At 36.1% G+C, this 22,861-nt stretch overlaps 1 protein-coding gene across 4 annotated transcripts in view; it reads left to right on the forward strand.

Annotated features, from left to right (window-relative positions):
- The first annotated feature begins 936 nt into the window (after positions 1-936).
- LOC149423174 (uncharacterized) overlaps positions 937-22,861 on the forward strand; it is a 35,569-nt gene continuing 13,644 nt past the window's right edge. For 2 of the 4 annotated variants that reach the window (XM_089632530.1, XM_089632532.1), the window contains exons 1-13: positions 937-1,315; positions 2,625-2,699; positions 4,349-4,512; positions 6,334-6,485; positions 8,028-8,307; positions 9,992-10,251; positions 10,708-10,876; positions 13,472-13,621; positions 14,728-14,845; positions 15,376-15,521; positions 16,075-16,214; positions 16,719-16,922; positions 18,273-18,407. In XM_089632530.1, coding sequence (XP_089488656.1) covers positions 2,627-2,699; positions 4,349-4,512; positions 6,334-6,485; positions 8,028-8,307; positions 9,992-10,251; positions 10,708-10,876; positions 13,472-13,621; positions 14,728-14,845; positions 15,376-15,521; positions 16,075-16,214; positions 16,719-16,922; positions 18,273-18,407 — 1,991 coding nt within the window. In that variant the 5' untranslated portion in view covers positions 937-1,315; positions 2,625-2,626. The remainder of the gene's footprint in view (positions 1,316-2,624; positions 2,700-4,348; positions 4,513-6,333; positions 6,486-8,027; positions 8,308-9,991; positions 10,252-10,707; positions 10,877-13,471; positions 13,622-14,727; positions 14,846-15,375; positions 15,522-16,074; positions 16,215-16,718; positions 16,923-18,272; positions 18,408-22,861) is intronic. The other 2 variants (XM_089632531.1, XM_089632533.1) reach the window with 1 other exon arrangement.

Genomic DNA, 22,861 nt, shown 5'->3' on the forward strand with positions numbered 1-22,861 from the left:
CGTCACCAGCTGCCACAAACACGTCAATCTAATTATTTTTTCGTGAAAAATGTCTTCCTGTGATTCTGAGAGGAACAAAATTAATTCATTAAGTTTCTTTACATCCTTAAAAATACAAAAACAACTTATTATTTCAATAAATACAATTATTCAGAAGGCTTTTAGCTCCCCGAAAACGGTAAATGCCGAAATGAAATCAATTGAGATAGCGAACGAAACAACACACAAGTATAAGAAAGACAACAGCGTTCCGTATTCTTCTTAGTTTAAGCGAGTAAGTCTATCTTGTTATTTCAGTCACACCCGTGAAGTAGAATATAGTATTTCGACGCAACTTTTAATTAAATATACGCTGCCGGTCCTATATATATTTATTTGAACACACATTATTTGAATGTCTATCTTTGTAAGTGAACGACGTTTGCATTGAGAATTTACTGGAAATATAAAGTGTCTGTTACTCGCCACATTTTGGTTTAATTTAGTTTGACACTAGCATGTTATTTGTATTGTAATGTCATTGCATTTGACACGAAATTTTGCAAGGCGCATTTTCACTGATTTAATGCATATATTTGCAAGATACGAAAAAACAATCTAGAATAATATTGATATATTTTATTTACTTGTCAAGCGAATAAAATATATTTAGGATTCTAGAAGCATTTCTTAAAGTTTATAACACCATAAATTCATGGCAATAGCAGTAAATTAATATCAAATTCACGATGGATTCGCCGGTACACGAGTACAAACGTCAATACATAAATAAACCACTCCGTCAATACATATCATAACTTACCATGTACCTACCTACCTGGTTGCCGGTTGCTTCGATTCTACGATTCTACCATAAATATACCACTCTCGATTCTACCATCGCTAATCAAAACATAACCACAGACAAAATTTATTTGTCTTATATTAAAACTTTTTTCTAAGTGTGCATCTACAACAATATACTAAAGCGCGATTATTATTGTAAAAAAATTATGGATAACTAAGATAAATAATAAGTTATTGACATAAATATATTCAGAATTTTTTATTTTATTTTTATTATTGTTTTTTTCCATTTGATTGTTGAAATGCGAATTCGAGTAAGTACGGGTTTTTTCATGCATTATACGAGTCTGCAAAAATGGAAAAAAACATTGCAATAAGTAAAAAGTAAAATACGACATGACATTCCTGTGAAGAAAAGGAATTTGTGAATTATTGATGTCACTTGTAATTCATATAAAATGGTGTAGTTTGTTCGGATATATTTGTAAATCTCATGTCATTTACTAACATCTTCTCCGTCGCATCTCAAGTAAATACAATTTTCATAATATTCTGTATAGCTAAATTTGTGGTCAATGAAAATTCATTGTAAATATTTGGTTGTAGCACATTTTCTCACCCAATTTTCGTTTACTTCTTTACATTATTATTTATAAAGACGCTTTCTGTGTATTTTCGGGTCGCCACTCAAAATATATCTGTCATTTCAAAAACAGTACAAGTAGATATTCGATGTTTTATGGGTATGTCATTGATTGATTGTCAATGTTTATAATGTGAATTCACCATTGTATCATTTTATTTTGATTATATATAAAATTAATACAACTTGGTTTGAATATAATAATAAGTCATGTTTTTATTAAAATGTATTAAAGTTAGCATTGTTCAATCACAGCAGCTGCATTCACAAAATCTGAAGTTAACCTGAATTATTCACATTGTTATTGTTAATTTTTATATAAGCCCCAATAATATAACACGCTTGCTTCAGGAACAAGACTATCATGAGTCATGTCTTTGTAACTTTTTTCCACCAACCCCATATTGTCTTAATCCAGTGCTGTTTGACTCAACTAGGGTTTGCAAATCTTACTGGATTGTGGGATATAATTTGTAATTGCCGTGGGGTTGGCGAGATTTTTATTAATCGGTGTTAAATAAAAATAAAGCAAACATTTAAAAAATATTTGATTATTATTTTACCCAACATTATATTTGGTATGTATCAGTAATATTATAAAAGACATTGACAAGGTAACATATTAAGTCATTTCAGAAGAATTTGATATTAAAAGAATAATATCGTAAAAACATAGATTATGGAGAGTCCTGTCACTCATATGTGAACGGACATTTGAGCGTAACAGCCCAGCTGCTCTCTCTGCTTTCACACTAGTCTATTGGTAGGACTCATCAAGAAGTTGTTAACTAACTGAAGGTATCTCCTTCTGATATATCCATTCTAAAAAAGATACATCTCTTTTTTCAAAACAGATAGAAAGTCTTGAAGTTTCGGGGCCTGAGATACGGCTCTACTCTTTCTTCCTAGCATCAAGTTGAGTTCATCTTTTATTACCGATAGTAGCTTGAGACAGCAATAAAAATGGTACGCAGCCATCGTCAGCATTTTGCAATTTCACATGCGAATTAAAACAGCATGTTTTTGGTGTAAATTCAGTTTTTCCCAGTATTGCTGATATCCCGCAGAATTACAAAGACACAACTCATCCTGTATAATATGTAAACATAAGAAAAACCTATTATGTGTTTTTATTGCAAATATTCTTATTTAAATAATCTCATTTTACCTATAGTGATTAATTTTTTCTTTACAGAAATGAGTTCACTGCGCAACACGGGCAGATTTCTTCAATTCACTAATAATGTTCAAATGGCCAGGAAACAGTCAGGTATTGTGAAAAATCTCCACATTATAAAACTTAAAATCACATTGTCAGGAAAATATGTAATTTATTTATTTATTATTCATTAACGAGAAAATTGACAATTTATGTATGTAAGTGTAACATAATACATGGATAATAGCAGAGATGTCCTTTATTTCAAATAAATCCATTTCAAATGGAAATGCAAAATGCAAAACGGGTATTTTCCACTTTGCATTTTAAATGCTTTTCTAAAAACCATTTTGCATTTTAAATGCTTTTCTCAATGCATTTTCCATTTTAAATGCTTTTTTGCAACATTCTTCCTACTATCTCCACTCATCTTTTTTTCATAAGCCCCAAATATCAGTCGGTCCTCAACCTTGCTAAATATGAGAGATAATTTACATTTGTCAAGTTGCTCCCTGGTAAGAGCCCTGGCAATTGAGTGATACCATTACAAAAAATACTGATTCAAATACTGAACATGGGGCCATGACGCTGTAATATTGAATGTTAGATAACAGTTTCTATGTTTTTACGCTGGCAACATTATTCCCGCGCAATTTTTTTGTGGTTTCATAATCTGTAGTCGTGGTGTTTTTGGATTTACCATCATGTAATATGTTTGTTCTACATTGATGTCCATTATTAAATGGCAAAATTGTTTAATAATTCTATAATTATTTTAATTGTTTGACCTGAGAAACCATTTTGCATTTTTAATGCATTTTGAAAATAGGTATTTTGCATTTTGCATTTGAAATGCTTTTCTAAAAACCATTTTGCATTTTCAAATGGAATAGTTTTGACCCATTTCCATTTTGCATTTCAAATGGTTTTGGGTACCCATTTTGCACATCTCTGGATAATAGCATAACTATATGACATGTATTATAAAACAAATGTTTAAAAAAAGAAGAAAAATAATGACTGTTGTATCTATAGAAAAAAAAAAACTAATAAGTAATGGCAAAATACCAACGCCGTAATTAATATCGAATTTAAATAATAGTACTTGAAATGGTAAAGTAAATCAAAGTATAATTTACATATAAAGTATGACCGTACATGCATACAGTCATTAATATGTGTCTAAAAAAAAATAACAAATAAACTTAAGGAGTATGTGAGTTAAACGTCGGAAGGTATAGAGACAAGACTTTTTTTTTTTTAAAGCTAATAGATAATACAAATTAATAACTAGCAAATAGGTCTGAAATTAGTTACCTTTTGAAACTCACAAAATTATTAACACCAAATATATCAATAAGTTCACAGTGTTTGTTAGCAAGGTGATGAATTCTTGGAATTGGTGAATAAATAGAGTAGTTAGTATTGAGGTTATTGTTACATTTAAAAGTGTCTTTTCTTCGAGTTTGTCTGGCAGGTACATTCATATAAATTAATTCCAATACTTCAGGGCTGTCAATTAGAGATTTGATAATTTTGAATAAAAATAATATATCAGTTAAAACTCTTCTATCTGATAGTTTGGTTTAGGAACATAAATTATTATAATTTATAAATTCGATGGAAATATTCATTTTAAAATTGATGTACCGAAGAAATTTATTTTGTACTTTTTCTAAGGCTTGAGAATGAACTTTGCTTCCCATTGTGCTGTAGAATGATAAAATGAGTGTTTATGTGTTTTTATTATTATGTTGTAGCTCCAGGAAGCTTTCCGCAAAGCTTATCTGGAAGTGAGACAGATGTTTCCACATCCAACGAGAATTTATCTAACGAAGAGAGATATGTCATCCGCCACACAACCAGAGTAGAACCCCAAGGACAGGAGAATATGCAAGACAGTTCTAACAGAAACTCACTGAAGGTAAATATTTGAATGCTTGACTCTTAAATTGTGACATAAAATGGGACAGTGAAAAGGTCTTTACCATAAAAGTTTCAGAAATATTGCATGTTTTTGTGCACCAAAAGTTTTCAAATATAGAAATTTCCACCAATAGAGAATTCTTTAATTAAATTATTTAACATAATTCATTATTGTTTTCAGTGGAAACAACATTGTGAACAGAAAATACTTGTGTTGACGTCAATGACTAAATAAAATACCTAAAGAGTTATTCTCTATTCAACGGTTGACCTAGTAAATAGCAGCAGAATGTTGCGTAAAATATTATAAATATGAAAGTTCATAAATCAATGCTATGTACTTTGTATTATTTGTGATTTGCGCACTGTTGTATCTATCGCCATGTCCACTGTTCATGCATAATAGCATCAACAATAATTGTTTTCAACAACTCATCCAATTGTTGCAATGTCAATGATCAATTAACTGTGGCTTCTATGTATTGTGTTGTGAGTACCCAGAGTTCAAGGTCTGTGACTGGTCAATATTGAATGATGAATTTGATGTATATTATACTGCACCTGTATTTAGTATTTACCTACGTATTAACCCATTGGCCCTCTTGGGTCTAATGTAGGTCGGACAAATTATATCTGTGCAGCAAATTTTAATGCCAATCACCCAATGGTTAATTTTTTCTCCTATAGTTTTGTTCTTCTCCTTTTTTAAATTTAACTCCTCAGACTTCCGGCATATTCTGTCAGAAGATCAGAGTATTTCCACTTTGCAATAAAATCCAAATAATTGGAATATTTCTGAACGTATCTGAAAACAAAAAAAAAATTTGAAAGGTGATGAATACTTTAATTATGCCTTTAATTTTTATTAGAAATAAACATATAATTTTTGAAAAATAAAAATTGAAACATGGAAAACTTTTAAAAATGTTTCGTCTAAACACTGTACTAAAATTACTGTGAACAAAAAACACACATTTTACTAGACAAATTTTAAACATTGTTGTTTTTCTCACTTTTTTTGTCATTTCATAAAAAACAATTAGTAAAAACTTTGTGAAGTTTCATAAATTATTCTCAAATTGCGGTCGGAACCTTAGTTTCATATAGGTGTGTATTATAATTCTTCTGTGGTTGACTTCTATATTTGAATATAAAGCATGGTGTTTACTCTATCTAACATTATTTAGAGTTTAGATCATATTTTTCACCATGGTAAGGGAGACAACGATTTCTGTGAGATCATAAGTGTGCTTTTCCCAATGATTACAATAATGGGGTATTTTCAAAAACTCTGAATACCGTTTAAAATGTGTGGAAGATTTAAAGTTATTTTCTGATTATGATTATCATATTAAAATTATGTAATTTTGATATTTTCACTTAATCTAAAACCGCACATTCCGAAACGGTTCCAAATCGAAAATGGCACATTTTATATCATTATAGAAAATGTATTTTTCAACATAATAATAAAACAGAAAAACCTTCATTGTTGTAATTCTTTCGAGAATAAAAAAAAGTGAAAATAACTTATTCAATATCTACCTCTGTAAATAAGGAGAATTGATTTTAGCTAAAATAATGGTATTAATTTTATTTTCACCGCATCAATTTAAAACATCAGTTTCTGTCAACATAACTCAGAGTGGGATGGGTTAAAATTGGTCACAATCGTCAGTATCATACAATGTGTATATTTATCAACATGCTTCCAAAGTAGTTCTTTTTGGCCATGGTGATTTTAATTTTACATCCATTACATTGTTAAGAGATTGTTTAGAATCTGTGTTTATTTCTATCTTGTGATTTATTTGTGTAGGAATCTCTACAAGGCAGCAGCAACCGAAGTTCGCTGAAGGAATCCATTGGCGGTGGACCCAATAGCAACCGGAGCTCCCTGGATGTTTCCTCCTCATCTTACAACACTCTGATCATTCATAATGCTGGACAAGATGAACAGTGGACTGGGAGGTATAACAGATTGCCATAGTCAAAATAAGCCATTTTTCATATAATAAATACATATATGATAGTCTGTAATCCCAGGCTCCCCCAAAAAAGATTTTTTCTGTTTTTTACACTTGCTTGTTTTCATAATTACTACACTTTTGAATAATTTCATTGAACGGAGGATTCTTAACATAGTTATATTTATAAAATGTCAGATAAGAGAGCTTGGAGGTAAATAATGATTCAAGCATCATCTTCAATTCATCTTATTAATATCAAAAAGAATTATATTTATACCGTTGCTCATAAAATTTTCCTAGAATTTCAAGAAAATTACAAAACAAACATTTTACATAATAAATCATTTCATGGGGGTATTTCATCATTCTCTTGATAGCTTTATTCATAGGATAACATAATATTATTAAATAAATAATTAAATACTCGCAATAGGTAGAAAACTCGGTTAACTTATCCGATATACAGCAACTCTTCATGGGTTTGAGTAACCAATAGTAAACTCGGTTAACTTATCCGATATACAGCAACTCTTCATGGGTTTAAGAACCAATAGTAAACTCGGTTAACTTATCCGATATACAGCAACTCTTCATGGGTTTGAGTAACCAATAGTAAACTCGGTTAACTTATCCGATATACAGCAACTCTTCATGGGTTTAAGAACCAATAGTAAACTCGGTTAACTTATCCGATATACAGCAACTCTTCATGGGTTTGAGTAACCAATAGTAAACTCGGTTAACTTATCCGATATACAGCAACTCTTCATGGGTTTAAGAACCAATAGTAAACTCGGTTAACTTATCCGATATACAGCAACTCTTCATGGGTTTGAGTAACCAATAGTAAACTCGGTTAACTTATCCGATATACAGCAACTCTTCATGGGTTTAAGAACCAATAGTTAACTCGGTTAACTTATCCGATATACAGCAACTCTTCATGGGTTTGAGTAACCAATAGTAAACTCGGTTAACTTATCCGATATACAGCAACTCTTCATGGGTTTAAGAACCAATAGTAAACTCGGTTAACTTATCCGATATACAGCAACTCTTCATGGGTTTGAGTAACCAATCGTAAACTCGGCCTTTATAAATTCATAGAAGTACTTAGTAAATCGAATATATATTTTATCCTATACATTTTTATAATATTTCTGATAATCACCTAGATTATTCATATGCACCGATGCTCCTTATTAATTGGTAAAAACTAGCACAGACCTGTGAAAAATTCGTGGATATTGTTATAGTAGGATTTGTGAAGCTGGAAGTATTTATAAAATGTTTTACTCCAAACATTTATATTTTTTTATTGACAAATTACGGAGATATCAGAAATTTACCTTTCTAATGAACACCGTTAATAAACTTGTGAAGAATGACGATATCTGTCAAAAAATTTAACAAAAGATATACACATTCAAATATAGAATTATTATTAAATTAAAAATTTGTTCGCACGAGATTTGAACGAGATTTAGTGTCGAGGATCTTAACCACTGAACTGTTACGTTAATCTATGACTATGTTCTTCCAGACTGTCCGGCATCCGCGACCACCCGTCCAACCTGTCCTCGCACAGCTCCAGCCAGTCTCCGATCTTCCACTCGGTGCTGCAGTCCCAGTCACAGGAGGGCGGAGGCGGCAAGAAGGGTGGCGGCCAGCAGGGCCAGGGCAGCGGCATCCCGCTGGCCATGGGCGGCGGGGGCCACAAGGACCACAGGAACTCCCTGCCCAGGAACAGCTCCAGCTTTATGGATGGAGTGGCCTGTCAGCAGTGGGCGTACAGTAATGGATCTGATGGTGTGCAGGTAAATGTAAGAATAGGACGTTTTCATATTATTTTGCATGGTTTTATTTTTATACTGGCCTTAGAAGTGTGAATTATTCTGCAGCGGTAAGTAAAAACACAGTGTCTTCCTTGAGAGTTACAAAGGAGGCACTTTGTTTTTACTTACTGCGGCAGTATATCAAACCACATTGAAAGTTTTTAAATGTGTTATAACGGCAAATTCAAATTCTGTGAAACAATCTGTCCTAAGTGTGTAAAATTTTTCTCAAAAACCAACCCACAGAGACTCTTTACATATGGATCAAGGAAAGCAAAATCGGTGATTTTTTCTTATTTACATTCATTTATATTTATTTTGTTAATTTATGATATGTATTCACACTCTCTATGGTGTGGGAATGCACCGAACTCCCCACAATCGTAAAAATTATTATTAAAAATATAAAAAATATAATTATTGTGCATATATACGGTGTCCGGAAACTCGCAGTACAAGCGGGAAACTGGAGAATCTACACCACATGGGAACCCAAAAAAACATATAGTTTTTTGATTTGAGCATTTTCAAAAAAAAAAAAAAAAACCAAAAAAATATATTTTTCGGCTATTTTAGGGTTAAAGTTTTTTCTGGTGTTTAGGGTTGAATAACAGATGTTTTAACCCTGCAGAGCAGAAATATTTTATGATTACACCGGGTTAAATGAAGGGTGATTTCAAAATAATGCTTCAAATCCGAGTTTCTTCATTTGTTTTACTTTCAAATAGTTTTAATTAGTTGGGTACTTTGATCTTCAGTAATAATTTATAAGAATTTGATTAAAAAAAAAAAAAAAAAAATCAACTTCAAACTCGATTTACTCGATAACGAAAGCTCAAATAAAAAAAAAATATACTACAAAATCGACTCCAAATGTGATGTAGATTCACCAGTTTCCCGCTTGTACTACGAGTTTCCGGACACCCTGTATATTCCGAAACGAACCGGTTCCAAAATAACCGGTCCCTCGGAGAAATTATATAGTATAATTAAAGACGGTTTAAGTGATGGCAAAGGAACCGGTTCCAAGTAACCGGGACAGGAATATCGACCATCTCTAGTAGATTTGAATGAAAACGGTTCAACTCACACCGGCCAATGAAATTGATTATGTGTTCAAGAAAGAATTATGCATTTTGAAAATGATTGATTAATTTCACCAGAAGTAAGGAAGAATTGAGTCATAATTCAGACACACAGACACATCCACAAAACATTTCTATCGGTTTATCTCTTCAGTGGATTTAAATATTTTTTATAAAACCCATATCCATATCCTGTCTTATTTTTTATATGTAATTAATTGGATACATAATTCAAAATTCATGGTGTAAATAACATTGCAAGCTAAAAGCAGATGTGCTAACCTTAAAAATTGCTGGCAGAATAAGTCGTGCAAATTTCATGTTTCAATTCACCAATAGTTTTCACTGCTTCAGATCAAGATTTTCTGCTTCAGATTCTTGAAGAGTCTTGTGGCATTATCGGGGAAATGTAACTTGTCTAAATAGCAACATCAATTAAATGGACCATGTACTTCAAGGCCCATTCTACTATTTATTAATCTAATAAATAAAAGTTCTGCCACTAGAAAAAATAATCAAAGGCCCTTTTACATATTTAGTAGTCTTTTCTTTCTTATTTTTGTAATATTATTATCTTTTGCTCTTAGGAGATCAATGAGATTCCCGACGACTACCTGAATCAATCCTCCGTCCTGAAACACCTGGCCAAGGAGGTGAACCAGAGCCCCAGCTCCCGCTCCCCCAGCGTGCCCCCCTCGGGATCTGGGGGCCCCCCCTCGGGTTCCGGGGGCCCCCCCTCTCCCTCCGACGGCCGGCAAGCAAAGGGAAGCAAGGGGGGCTCCAAGCCACGGGGACGCCTCAGCAAGGATAAACTCAGCTTGTCTCGATCGCAGCCAGATTTGTCTAGGTAAATTGTAAACGTTACATAGGTACATATAAAACAGAACAGTGAAAAAACAGAATGGTGAAAACACAGAACTTGATGAAAGAATAGGTTAAGTTTTATAAGAAAAGATAGTATTGTTAGGCCTAGTTACCCTCCCGCTCCGGACGGCGAAAACACGTATCCCAAACGAGATTTTTGTGCTATATCTTAACTGTTTTTTTACATCACCATACTCGTATATATATTTTCGATTATTTGGTAAATAATCGAAATGCTTTTAAAAAAAATTGTCCCATTACTGTTTTTAAGATATTAAATAATATCTATATAGCAATTTCCTATATTTTTATATGAACTCCACACAGAAGGCTGGATTAAATGATGATAGAAGAAGGGATGCTGTATGCTCAATCATATAAATGAATTGACTTGATGCTACAATTTGCACATAACTAATGATAATAAATGGGTGTTCAGCGTTGGGGTCAGGCCCATCCCGGGCAGCAGCGAGGCTTCCTGGCCGGAGAACACGGAGCTGGACGACATTGGCTGCTATGCCGACATGCTGGACATGCTGGTGCAGGAGAACTCGCAACTGAAGAACCAGCTTGATGATGCCTGGCAGAAAATTGCCAAATCGCACAAGGTACACAACACACTATGATTTGAAAGGAAAACAAAGGGAGATATGAGATATGGCATATTTGTGGCAACTGTCACTGAGCTATGACCAAACTCCACGGACTATTAAAGCGGCAGAGACAATGAAAGTTATGCATTTGGTGTGTAGACAGAAACAAAGACACGGCGCCGCTGTGCGTAGATGCGATTTGCAGTAGTATACTGTGGCGGCTTGTGACATGAGTTTAATAGATTGCTAAGATTGAAAAAAAGATGTTGTTTTAGCCCAAAATGATTTTTTTTTTTAAACATTTAGTTTTTTCTGAAGATTTTCAGGGATTTTCTGTTTGGCCATCTACAGATTTCCTGAAAATCTTCATACAGAAAATAGAATTCAGAAGAAAAATAAAATCGTTTTCGGCTACTACATCAATAATGCTGTTTTTTAACACATTGTAGTCGGGAGCTTCAAACAATAGACTCTAGCCTATAGCGGGTGTTTTTCGCGATAAGCGCAAAAATATATTGCTTTCTTAAAATGGATACAATTTCTAAACCAAATAATATTTTCGATTGAAATTTTCAAAGAAATCACATATGACATTTGATCATCAAAAATAAATTATAATTGCTTTGATTACATCATAATTTCACCACATTTCAAAGCTGAATATAAAAACCTGATATTAATTCAGTAAATAGCATTCAATATTTGAAAATTCCATGTAAAAGATAACATGTTTATTTATATCATATAGTTATATAATAAATAATAATATATATTTGCCATGCCCGCAATTTTACAATCGCTGTATGTGTGAAATCTGATCGCGTAAATATTGAACAGTGTCGCCTAAGGCGAACACTCAATAACTCGTAAGTTTAATTGCTTCTTGTCAAAAAAGAGTCTTTTGCGGTTGCCTCGTCTAATTGAAGAGCCCATTCCACTTATGAATCATAGTATTTATTCTTTCAAGGAATCAGTACACTTCATATGTTGATAATCCATCACACACCATAAGTGTATGTATCATTGGCTAATAAAGACATTTTTGTAGGGATAAAGTCCTATACAATGATAATATATTCAAATAATAAAATACCAAAAAGTAAACAAAACAGTGCGAGCGGTATGAAAAATAGTCCAATATGTGAAATGACTCAAACTAAACTGGAGATTGAGATCGCATAAAAACTGTAGATTTCTGGCGACGTCTTTACAAGCGGCACACTAGCCAATCCGGACAAAGCATCTCAAATAACGTCGACAGAGTGTCGCCTAGCACCCAGGTAGCAAATTACCCTTCAAGGCGTTTTATTTCACCCTGATAACAAACCCGTATAATGCCGTTTCCCGCCAAAAACCGACAGTCGACAAAAACGGCATTTGCCGTGTCCTGCAGTTGACCGACAGTCCGCGAAAAACGGCAAATGCCGTGTCCCGACAACAATGTGTTAATATTACCACTCTTGCACACTCAAAAGTCATGAGCCGCCACTGGTTTTGTATGTGAATGATGTTGGTAACATTTTCATACTAATAATGGTTCATAACTCATCTCCCTTGTTTCTATTAACTACGATTTCCACAAATTTATTCACTAACAATTCCTTTATATCAAAGTTACTTATGATATCACACAATTATTTTTTTTTTAAAACAATAAAACTCAACTCATCACACCCAATTTTTCACTAATGCTAGTTTCCCTACCATATCTATTCTATGATCTATGGCAAGGCTGCCCAACCCCAGGCCCGCGGGCCACAATGTGGCCCGCGAACGAATTATAAGTGGCCCGCGTGAACCATTTTCAAAAAACCCGCCAATCCGCCAATTTGAAAAATTATCGCGGGCCCGCGGTAAAACAAACAATGCAGCTTGCGCGCGGTCACCAGTGTTGCCAACGAAGGCGATTTATCGCTATTTAGGCTACTCAGAACGAGAATCAGCGACGAAAAAATCTAACCTGTTGAACTTACTTTTTAAACAAAAATGCACCGGTTTTTTGATATAATATTTTGTGCGTCCGAAATTGAATCTTGTAGCCACCCCCCCCCCATGGAATTCGAAAAATTGTTGTGGGGAATCACATATGATGTTTTTGGGTGCCCGGAATTTTTTCTCAGCGACTCAGTGAAGTTCCGTAACAACCCCCCCCCCCCCCCCCCATGGATTTCAAATATTTTGTGGGGAATTATGTTTTATAGAAATTCTTTAACAACCCCCCCCCCCCCATGGAAATAGGAACCGTCAGGTATTCAGTGGCCCGCCAGTGATTCAAAATCGTCAATTTCACCCAACTGTTAAAAAGGTTGGGCAGCCTTGATCTATGGTATATTTCATAGAATGAAAGTTGAATCGCATAGAAAGCCTGTTTATAGAATAGAAGAAGTGGGATCCCAGCTTTACAGCAGTTATTGTAATTTCGAGAGTGGAATTTCATATCCAGCAACCCAGGATTCCTAATTATCCAACCCTATTTTCCTTGTATGTATATATGTATAAGTTACCTTCCTCGCTAAACAATGTCTGTTCTGAGATATTACCTGTACAGTACCAATTAGTGGGACAGACATAAATACAAAGAATATTAATATTGATGAGTTTATTTTACAGTTGGAAGAAGAAGTGTCCAAAGTTCACCGTGCCCACGAGGAGCTAGTGGGCTCGTGCGACCGCCGCGAAAGGCTAGAGAGAGCTGCCCGCAGTCGGCTACAAGCAGACTGTCGCAGGCTTCATGACATTAACAGGGCGCTACGTGAACAGGTAGGTACTCCTGTGAACTAGTTATACATGGAAACTGGTGGGTTCCTAGCAGCTGTGATCCTGAGGCAGTTTGCACACGCTCAATAATACCAAATGCCTTAGAATAGAGACAATACGTCCAACTTCTAACATTTCCCGTACATTCTGATGGCACTAGCACCTCTAGCTGTGCAAGTTCTGCGGGTTGGTTTTCTATCACACAGTTGAATGTATTTTATGTGAAATATTTTCTTTATTTTACGACAATAAATTATAGAAATCGTTATATATGTATATATATTTAAATTAGATTTCTTACATACAACCTTACTGCTTTATTTTATACAAGCTGGGGTACCTGGCTTCGCTCAGGGAACGTTCCAGACTATTCCACAACATTCCAGAATGTTCCGGGTTGTTCTGGAATGATCTGGAATGCTCTCGAATACTCTCAAATGTTCTGGACTGTTCTAGAAATTTCTAGAGCCCGAAACTTCCAGCCCTTTTATCTTTCAGGTAAAAACGGGAGCCTTCTTTTTATGGACGGGGGATAGAGGACTACCTTGAACGTACCGGGACTCGTTTCTGAGTTTTAGAGGCACGCACATTGTACACTTACTTTTATAATATATATAAATATATTAATTTTTTTCTAAATATTGATCAAAATACAAATTAGAAGCACAAAACACCGCCACCAAGAACTATACAAATTCAATTATTTGCTGCTATTTGGGTAAATACTGCCAACATTTTACTTCAGTTGGGAGTATTATTATTATTCTAGTGTATTTGATAATACTGTATTGACGCTATTGATGGATTTTCCTACGATAGTTTTGAGATAGATAGTTGATTGAAGAAAACATTAATAAACATCGTAAAACAAAAATGCAAAAAAATTATGATTTTGATTAAGCACACATTTAATGTAAACTATATAGGAATAGTTGAATCAAAACTATGTACATAGCTCTCGTTACAAGCTTGTATTTATTAACTTTTCGGGGCACATCTCATTTAGTCTGGCTGCTTTACCTCTTTTGAAGTAGCCGTATACCGCCTTCAGCGTGTAGTTATGGGTATAATATGTATGTAATCCAGTATTGTGATATGTGTCCGGACAGGTTGAGCTGCTGTCGGGGCAAGTAATGCGGCCGATGGAGTCAATGACACCCACCAGCGATATTCTGAGGAAGGAGTTGCAGAACAGAGAAATGCTGATTGCACAACTTATCACGCAAAGTAAGCCTTGTTCTTGTTCAAAAGGGAAGAAACACAAAAACATACACTTTTTTTTGATATATGTACATTTTATTAAATTAATAATAATAATGATGATTTTTTATATATTATGTATTAAAATTAAAAAATATGGTTTTTGAGTTTGAGTTTTTGAGTGCTCGAAAAAGAGGCCCCTAATTTATTGGACGTACGGAATGTTTTTTTTTTTAACTCCACATGGTGACCACATGCCAGAAATCATTTTCAAATGTTAATGTCTTATATGTATTGATCTTCAGAATAATGTTTTATTTTTTAAATTTCATATTTTGTCACGCTTAAAAAATGCCCTAAATGTACTTCATAATACAATATACATCTCCTTACTCTACACAAGCAAAGCTAACCTCATACATGCAAACATAACCAAATAGAATATTGTAAAGTGGGCGGCTTCAGCACCTGGTGGGGCCCAAATAATTTTTACTATTATGTCAAAAATTTGTTGTGATTTTGAAAGTAAATAACTAGCTCTGGTTTTATTCTTGCAGGTAAAGAGTTGGTTTGCTCCAAAGAACGGCAAGAGATTGAAATAGCGGCACAGCGCGCCACTTTGCAGGAACAACGCACTCACATTGATATACTGGACACAGCCCTCACCAATGCCCAGAGCAACGTTGTCAGGCTTGAGGAAGAGGTAACATTACACTAAAATATGCCACAATCAACACACACCAGGTCTCAATACTCAGATAATTCCCCACCTTCCTCTACCCCATCTCCTTCCCCTTTCCACTACTTGCAGCCTCACAACATACCCCGATTGGGGATTCCATATTTCCACTTACCCCAGACGGGTTGGGAGCAGTATTCACATTTAAAAAAACTTTGCTCCTTAAATGCATGATGTTTCGACGATAGGTCTGTACGCTGCTCTTTTTCGTTGATACATGTTCGCAAGACACTAGTTGTGATGTCCTCATATGGGGCACGGGCTGCCTTCAACCCTGCTATTGTGAAGTCCGCGTACAATGTGTCGATCATTGTATAAAAAATGTCAAAAAAGATTCTGTTTTGATGTCAGTTTTCACCCTTGCTTCAAAATGCGATACGAAGTTGTTACCCTGTAAAGTGATGGTTAAAGGTAAAATGTTAAATGTCTAAGTAGGTACATATTCAAATTTGATTACATTTTAATTAGTGCATTTTTTAGCCTAATAGGTATTTATAAATAAATAAAAAATTTGCAGTGCCGACATGCCCAGGGCTATATTGAAAGGGTGGCTCAACTTCAGCGTGCTCTTGTGTCCTTGCAACAAGCATCAGATAGGAGAGAACTAACAGAGAGGAAACTAAGATCACAACTTGAAAAGGAACTACAGAATCAGAGGTAATCCTTGAAAACTGTCAATTTTACACTTACATGACTTGAATTAATGAAATTTATTTTTTAACTTACAGTAAAAGCCACTAAGTTCATGCTTAACAATTTCACTGCCAACTCCGCCATTTGGCTTATTTGAACTTAGTGAAAAATACTATGGCTTAAAAACATATGTTCAAACAGATCAACAAATGCTGATTCTGAATATATAAGTTTTATTATGTGAATAATTGTACTTAAAATTAATAAATCGTCATTTAAAAATGATTAAAACCATAACACCCTGTGATGGTGACGGCGAGGTCTGACAGCACTTACATCACTATCTCAACAGTTGGTCAGTTGCGTACATTGAATGAGTTGGCCTAATTTATCCCACATATAAGGTTTTCCCTTTGAAACTCAGATAAGTGTTGAGGGTATGATGTACCGTATATATGTTTACCATAATTTTATTTTGTACAACCTCTCTGAAAGGCTCTCTTCATTAACGCTGTATATACTAAAAAGGTCCCGCGACGGCAGCCTGGGCCCGGGCTGCGGAGGGGGGACAGGAGCGGGGGCGGGTGTGGGCGAGGGAGAACTGCGCCGGGTGCTGCGGGAGAAGGAGGAGCGCCTGCTGGTGCTGGAGGGGGAGTGCGCCAAGTGGGAGCAGCGCTACTTGGAGGAGGCTGCCCTGAGACAAGCAGCCATTGATGCCGCCAGCATACCCAAGTGAGAACCTTCCACATTTTCACTCATGAAATAAAGAAGAAAACTAGAAGTGCCTTCCAAGCAAATTTGAATGGAAACAAATGTTCCATTTAGCCCACTAGCCCTGCGCTCTGTCTCACTTATATTCGCCTGGTATCGAAGATCTCCATCCCATTTGAATTTTGTAAACACAGTTTTGTATTGGAAATTTAAGCCACGATTAGACATAAAAAACATCCACAAGGCATTTCTTGTGTTCTTCTTTATTTTATGTTATCACTTTTAACCACATATCAAAGAAGCAAAAGGTATGCCATTAAGAGTGAGGGAAGAAATTAACAAAGATTAAATTAACAAAATTAAGAAACATTAGGAAGTTAGGTGGTTGTGGGATGTATCCGACAGTCTGCCTCCAGGTCGCTAATTTAGCTTTAGGGCATGTCTATTTATTCAGATGTCAATGCTCTTGACACATTTTATTCAGGAATGGTAGATACAGTAGATAACTGTTAATTCGAACCCCGATAATTCGAAAAAACGCGTAATTCGATAATACATAAAATTTCGAATTACGTGGGAATTCGTTAATTCGAAATTTGATTTTTGATGTCCGGTGGATTTCGAATTAACGAGGTTGTCATCCGATATTTTTAAAAGATGTGTATACCAATCTCCTCAAAAAGGTCCCAACTATTCGTGCCTACAGGCATTATTTTTCTTATAAAAAAAATTCTTCCTGGGTTACGTGTCTTTATGTCTTTTGTGTGAAATGATACTTTTTTTTCAAAAGAACACTCGATCCCGTAGAACGAATAATAAATCATTACACATGGATTGGCTAGATATGTGGAAATTGTTTTTTTTTATATTTGGACAAGTGAAAACAATTTATTTAATTAAATACATTCAGTAGAATTATTTTTAAGAGATTCTTAGAGCGTAGTGGTGTACTGTACTGTAGGATATTACAAACATGTATTTTATAAATATTATGTTACACAAACACATCTTTTATAAAACAGAAACCTTTAAAATGCATCAAACATAGATCTCAACAAAAATTTTCTACAATTTTGATCGAACCACAACATTCTGTCTTTTTAAGAATATGTAAGAAAAAATCTTATTATTTTGAGTGGCTGATTCAAAACATTGAAGAAATACTAAAATTTTCCGCTAAACCCTTTTACAAAACAGAACAGAAACCGTTTATTTAACCAAGACAGTGGGAAAAGGCTCGCGGGCCGCGTGTTGCTTATCACTGATTTAGAGAGAGAGGGGACGATCTTAGGAAGTCAGAACCCACGTAACGGTGGTGTTATTAGATTTTGATATTCAGTGAACAATATTATTTAATTTGTTCCCCGGCAGAGATGCCAAGATAGCTGCCCTAGAGAAGACTTCGCAGGAGACGGAACGTCTGATGACGGAGGCCAGGAACGAGAAAATTCGCCACATGGACGAGCTGCATGATGCCCAAAAGAAGTGTGCTGACATTGAAGGAAGGTGAGAATAATCATCTATATAAATAAAAATGTTATTTTGTTCAAAATCTTAAATCTCGGAAATTCTTCATTGATTACTCTGCAATTTTGACACAACGTTGCATTAGAATACGCATGTGTTTTTATATACCTATATTAGATAGATGTCACCTATGACAATTAAATTAATTTTTTTTAAACAACACCAGTCATTCAGTCAATCAGTTGGATATAATCACGTAAAAGGAATGCCTGCTATTGTTTCTCTATCTGCATAGACAGACTGAGCCACAGCAACTCATGGCGTGGTACAGCTAGTTGATTAATAACTAACAACCCAAAGCGTGTTTGCCTTATTATGGAATTAATTTTTATAATTTAACTGCAGTTCAGCAGGTTATATGAGTTTTTTTGGGGCTCCAGTCTAGGGTGGTTACCACAGACATATGAATATATAGACTAGAAATTAAAGGTGAGGGGTAAAATCAACTGTTGAAGAACGAAGGGAGTAAAGCTGACTGTGATTTGTCAATAAATCAATCTGACAGTATATAGGCATCTCGCATTATAATATCACCATTTAGTTCTTAAAAGTAAAATCTGCTTTTGAATGAATAGACATTTTTACATGGGAGCGCAAATTACTAAGTCCAAATTCGACAAAATAAAATTTCTTCTATTTTCAGAGTCGAATATTTTGTTTACGTATTTAGTTAAGACACTTTTATAAGTAAAATATGATTTAAGATTTTCACGGCCAAAAGTATTTTTGTTATTTGTTTTTGGGGTATTATGCCGTGTTGCGCTAACTCCTTCTTTAGCCAACGTTTCGGACAGCATTGCAGTGTCCATCATCAGGGCAGATGTCTTATTTGAGGTTGTGTTAAAATGTGAGCTTAAGTATGAGGTTGTGATACCGTGTTGCCAGCTCCAACCCTCTGAGCTAACATTAACGTATCATTTTTTTATATTTAAAGTGGTTTTCTTCGTTTAGCTCTGGTGTATCCGTCAATTACCGGATACCAAGAACTATTAAGCTTAGCTCCATCGTCTCTATTAATGTTTACGAGATTTTTATGAATTTCAATGGCCTCCGTAATCAGCCGTGCTCTATAAGTTTTCGGTCTCCCCAGGATTTCAGGAACAAATCCAAAGTAATGCCCGGTGTCAATCAAATGCTCGGCAATTGCCGATTTGTCAGGGTGGCCGAGTTTACAAGCTCTGAAGTGTTCCGAAATTCTTTTGGAGATAGTCCGCTCTGTCTGGCCTACATAGACCTTGTCACATCCGGAACAGCTGAGTTTATACACTCCATCTGTTTCCAGAGGAAACTTAGTCTTTGCGGACCTCAGTAAGTCCTGTATCTTAGTTGTTGTTCCGAAGACAGTCTTGATATTTTCCTTTCTCAAAAGCTTGGCAATTTTGTCTGTCACATTGTGCACATAAGGCAGGAAGGCACAGCCTTTCGACTCTTGTTCAACTCTGTCTTCGTTTGGTGCAGATTTGGCTCTTATGATTTGCCTTGTCTGACTTGCTGGGTAGCCGTTACGCTCCAGTGCATCGGTCAGCTTCGTAAGTTCCGCTCCGATTTTATGTTCTTCGCATATTCTGGTCGCTCGGGTCACCAATGTATGGATAAGTCCTCTCTTCTGCGCTGGGTGGTGGTGCGAATCAGCGTGTAAGTACCGATTCGTATGGGTTGGTTTCCTATATACAGTATGCCCTAGGCTACCATCGTGTTTCCGCATCACCTCCACATCTAGAAAGGGCAGGATTTTATCTTCGTTTTCCAGTTCCATTGTGAATTTAATTTTGCTGTGGAGAGAATTAAGATGGTCCAGGAATTCGTTTAGTTTCTCCGTTCCATGAGGCCAAATGGCGAAGACATCGTCGACGTAGCGCCACCATACTTTAGGGACAGCCGAAGCTGTGTCGAGTGCCACTTCTTCAAACTTCTCCATAAAAAAGTTGGCTAGTACTGGCGATAACGGACTGCCCATCGCAACTCCCTCCAATTGCTCAAATAGTTCACCCTGAAATGCAAAGTATCCCGTTTTGAGGCAGTGTTCAAAAAGTTTGCAAATGTCTTCCTCATATATCTCCCTGAGCATTGTCATGGAGTCTTCTAGAGGCACATTTGTGAAAAGTGACACGACGTCAAAGCTGACCAGAATATCTCCTTCCTCAGTCTTAACTTTCTTGAGCTTACTTATCAGATCTGTTGAATCCTTAATCCACGATTCAGTTTTACCAGTTTGCATCTGCAGTAATCTTGAGAGGTATTGGGAAAGTTTGTATGTAGGAGCGCCAATAGCGCTGACAATCGGTCTCATTGGGATTTCCTTTTTATGTATTTTTGGGAGACCATACAGGGCAGGAGTTCTAGAGGCTTTTACAAAAAGCTTAGACCAATCCTCTTTCCTGATGCTAGAAGCTTTCACTAGTTCCCTTGTCTTTATGTCAATCTTGTTGGTGGGGTTGTTTTTAATCTTCTTATAGGTGCCTGAATCGCACAAGAGGTCTTTCATCTTCTTTGTGTAGTCTGCCGTATTAATCACGACAGTGGCATTTCCTTTATCGGCTGGCAGAACCAAGATTTCCTCATTGGCGCGTAATTCTTTTAGGGCCATAAACTCTCCTTTCGTGATATTGGGGCGGGGTATTTCAGCCCTTTTCAAAATATGGCAAGTCTCTTGCCGGATGTCCTCTGCTTGCACCTCTGACATTTTGTGTACTTTCATCATTGTATGTAGTGCAGTCTCTACACCACATACGATGGATTCCACAGGTATCTTTTTGGGGGCCACTGCAAAATTCATCCCCTTTGCCAGTACAGAAGTTGCGTCTGGGCTCAACGCAAGGGTCGAAATGTTGATGACAACTTTATTTTGATCGAGTTGTTTTCGATCACCTTTTTTGTCTCGGTTGAGCCTTTCAAACTTTTGTTTCTGTCTCGCATCTGTTGACTGCTTAGATCTTACTGCTTGTTGGTAAGTCATGTTGTCAACTTTTCTCCAGTCTTCTTCGGTAAGGGTTGCACTTAGGTGCAGATGTAGAGCGAAAAGGTCCCGAGATACTCCATCCAGCTCGCCTCGCACATTGTGGATCCTCTCCCTTAATAGTGCAGCCTCCGCTCTTTGGAATACTCTATCTGCTTTCCGGGATGTGATGTGTCTTTTTATTTGGATGTGTACTGGTACAATCGATTCTTCTTTACACCTCTTGAGAAAAGCAAGGCTGCCCAAAAAATGGTTTCTTTTCTTTCTCAGATTCTCCAATCGTCGTACCAGTGTGTGAACTTCCTCCCCATAGAGGTTCGTCAAATATGATTTAAGATTTTCACGGCCAAAAGTATTTTTGTTATTTGTTTTTGGGGTATTATGCCGTGTTGCGCTAACTCCTTCTTTAGCCAACGTTTCGGACAGCATTGCAGTGTCCATCATCAGGGCAGATGTCTTATTTGAGGTTGTGTTAAAATGTGAGCTTAAGTATGAGGTTGTGATACCGTGTTGCCAGCTCCAACCCTCTGAGCTAACATTAACGTATCATTTTTTTATATTTAAAGTGGTTTTCTTCGTTTAGCTCTGGTGTATCCGTCAATTACCGGATACCAAGAACTATTAAGCTTAGCTCCATCGTCTCTATTAATGTTTACGGGATTTTTATGAATTTCAATGGCCTCCGTAATCAGCCGTGCTCTATAAGTTTTCGGTCTCCCCAGGATTTCAGGAACAAATCCAAAGTAATGCCCGGTGTCAATCAAATGCTCGGCAATTGCCGATTTGTCAGGGTGGCCGAGTTTACAAGCTCTGAAGTGTTCCGAAATTCTTTTGGAGATAGTCCGCTCTGTCTGGCCTACATAGACCTTGTCACATCCGGAACAGCTGAGTTTATACACTCCATCTGTTTCCAGAGGAAACTTAGTCTTTGCGGACCTCAGTAAGTCCTGTATCTTAGTTGTTGTTCCGAAGACAGTCTTGATATTTTCCTTTCTCAAAAGCTTGGCAATTTTGTCTGTCACATTGTGCACATAAGGCAGGAAGGCACAGCCTTTCGACTCTTGTTCAACTCTGTCTTCGTTTGGTGCAGATTTGGCTCTTATGATTTGCCTTGTCTGACTTGCTGGGTAGCCGTTACGCTCCAGTGCATCGGTCAGCTTCGTAAGTTCCGCTCCGATTTTATGTTCTTCGCATATTCTGGTCGCTCGGGTCACCAATGTATGGATAAGTCCTCTCTTCTGCGCTGGGTGGTGGTGCGAATCAGCGTGTAAGTACCGATTCGTATGGGTTGGTTTCCTATATACAGTATGCCCTAGGCTACCATCGTGTTTCCGCATCACCTCCACATCTAGAAAGGGCAGGATTTTATCTTCGTTTTCCAGTTCCATTGTGAATTTAATTTTGCTGTGGAGAGAATTAAGATGGTCCAGGAATTCGTTTAGTTTCTCCGTTCCATGAGGCCAAATGGCGAAGACAT

The sequence above is a fragment of the Hesperophylax consimilis genome, chromosome 6, assembly GCF_061612785.1.
Source record: "Hesperophylax consimilis isolate HC1 chromosome 6, BYU_Hcon_1.0, whole genome shotgun sequence".
Lineage (NCBI taxonomy): Eukaryota > Metazoa > Arthropoda > Insecta > Trichoptera > Limnephilidae > Hesperophylax > Hesperophylax consimilis.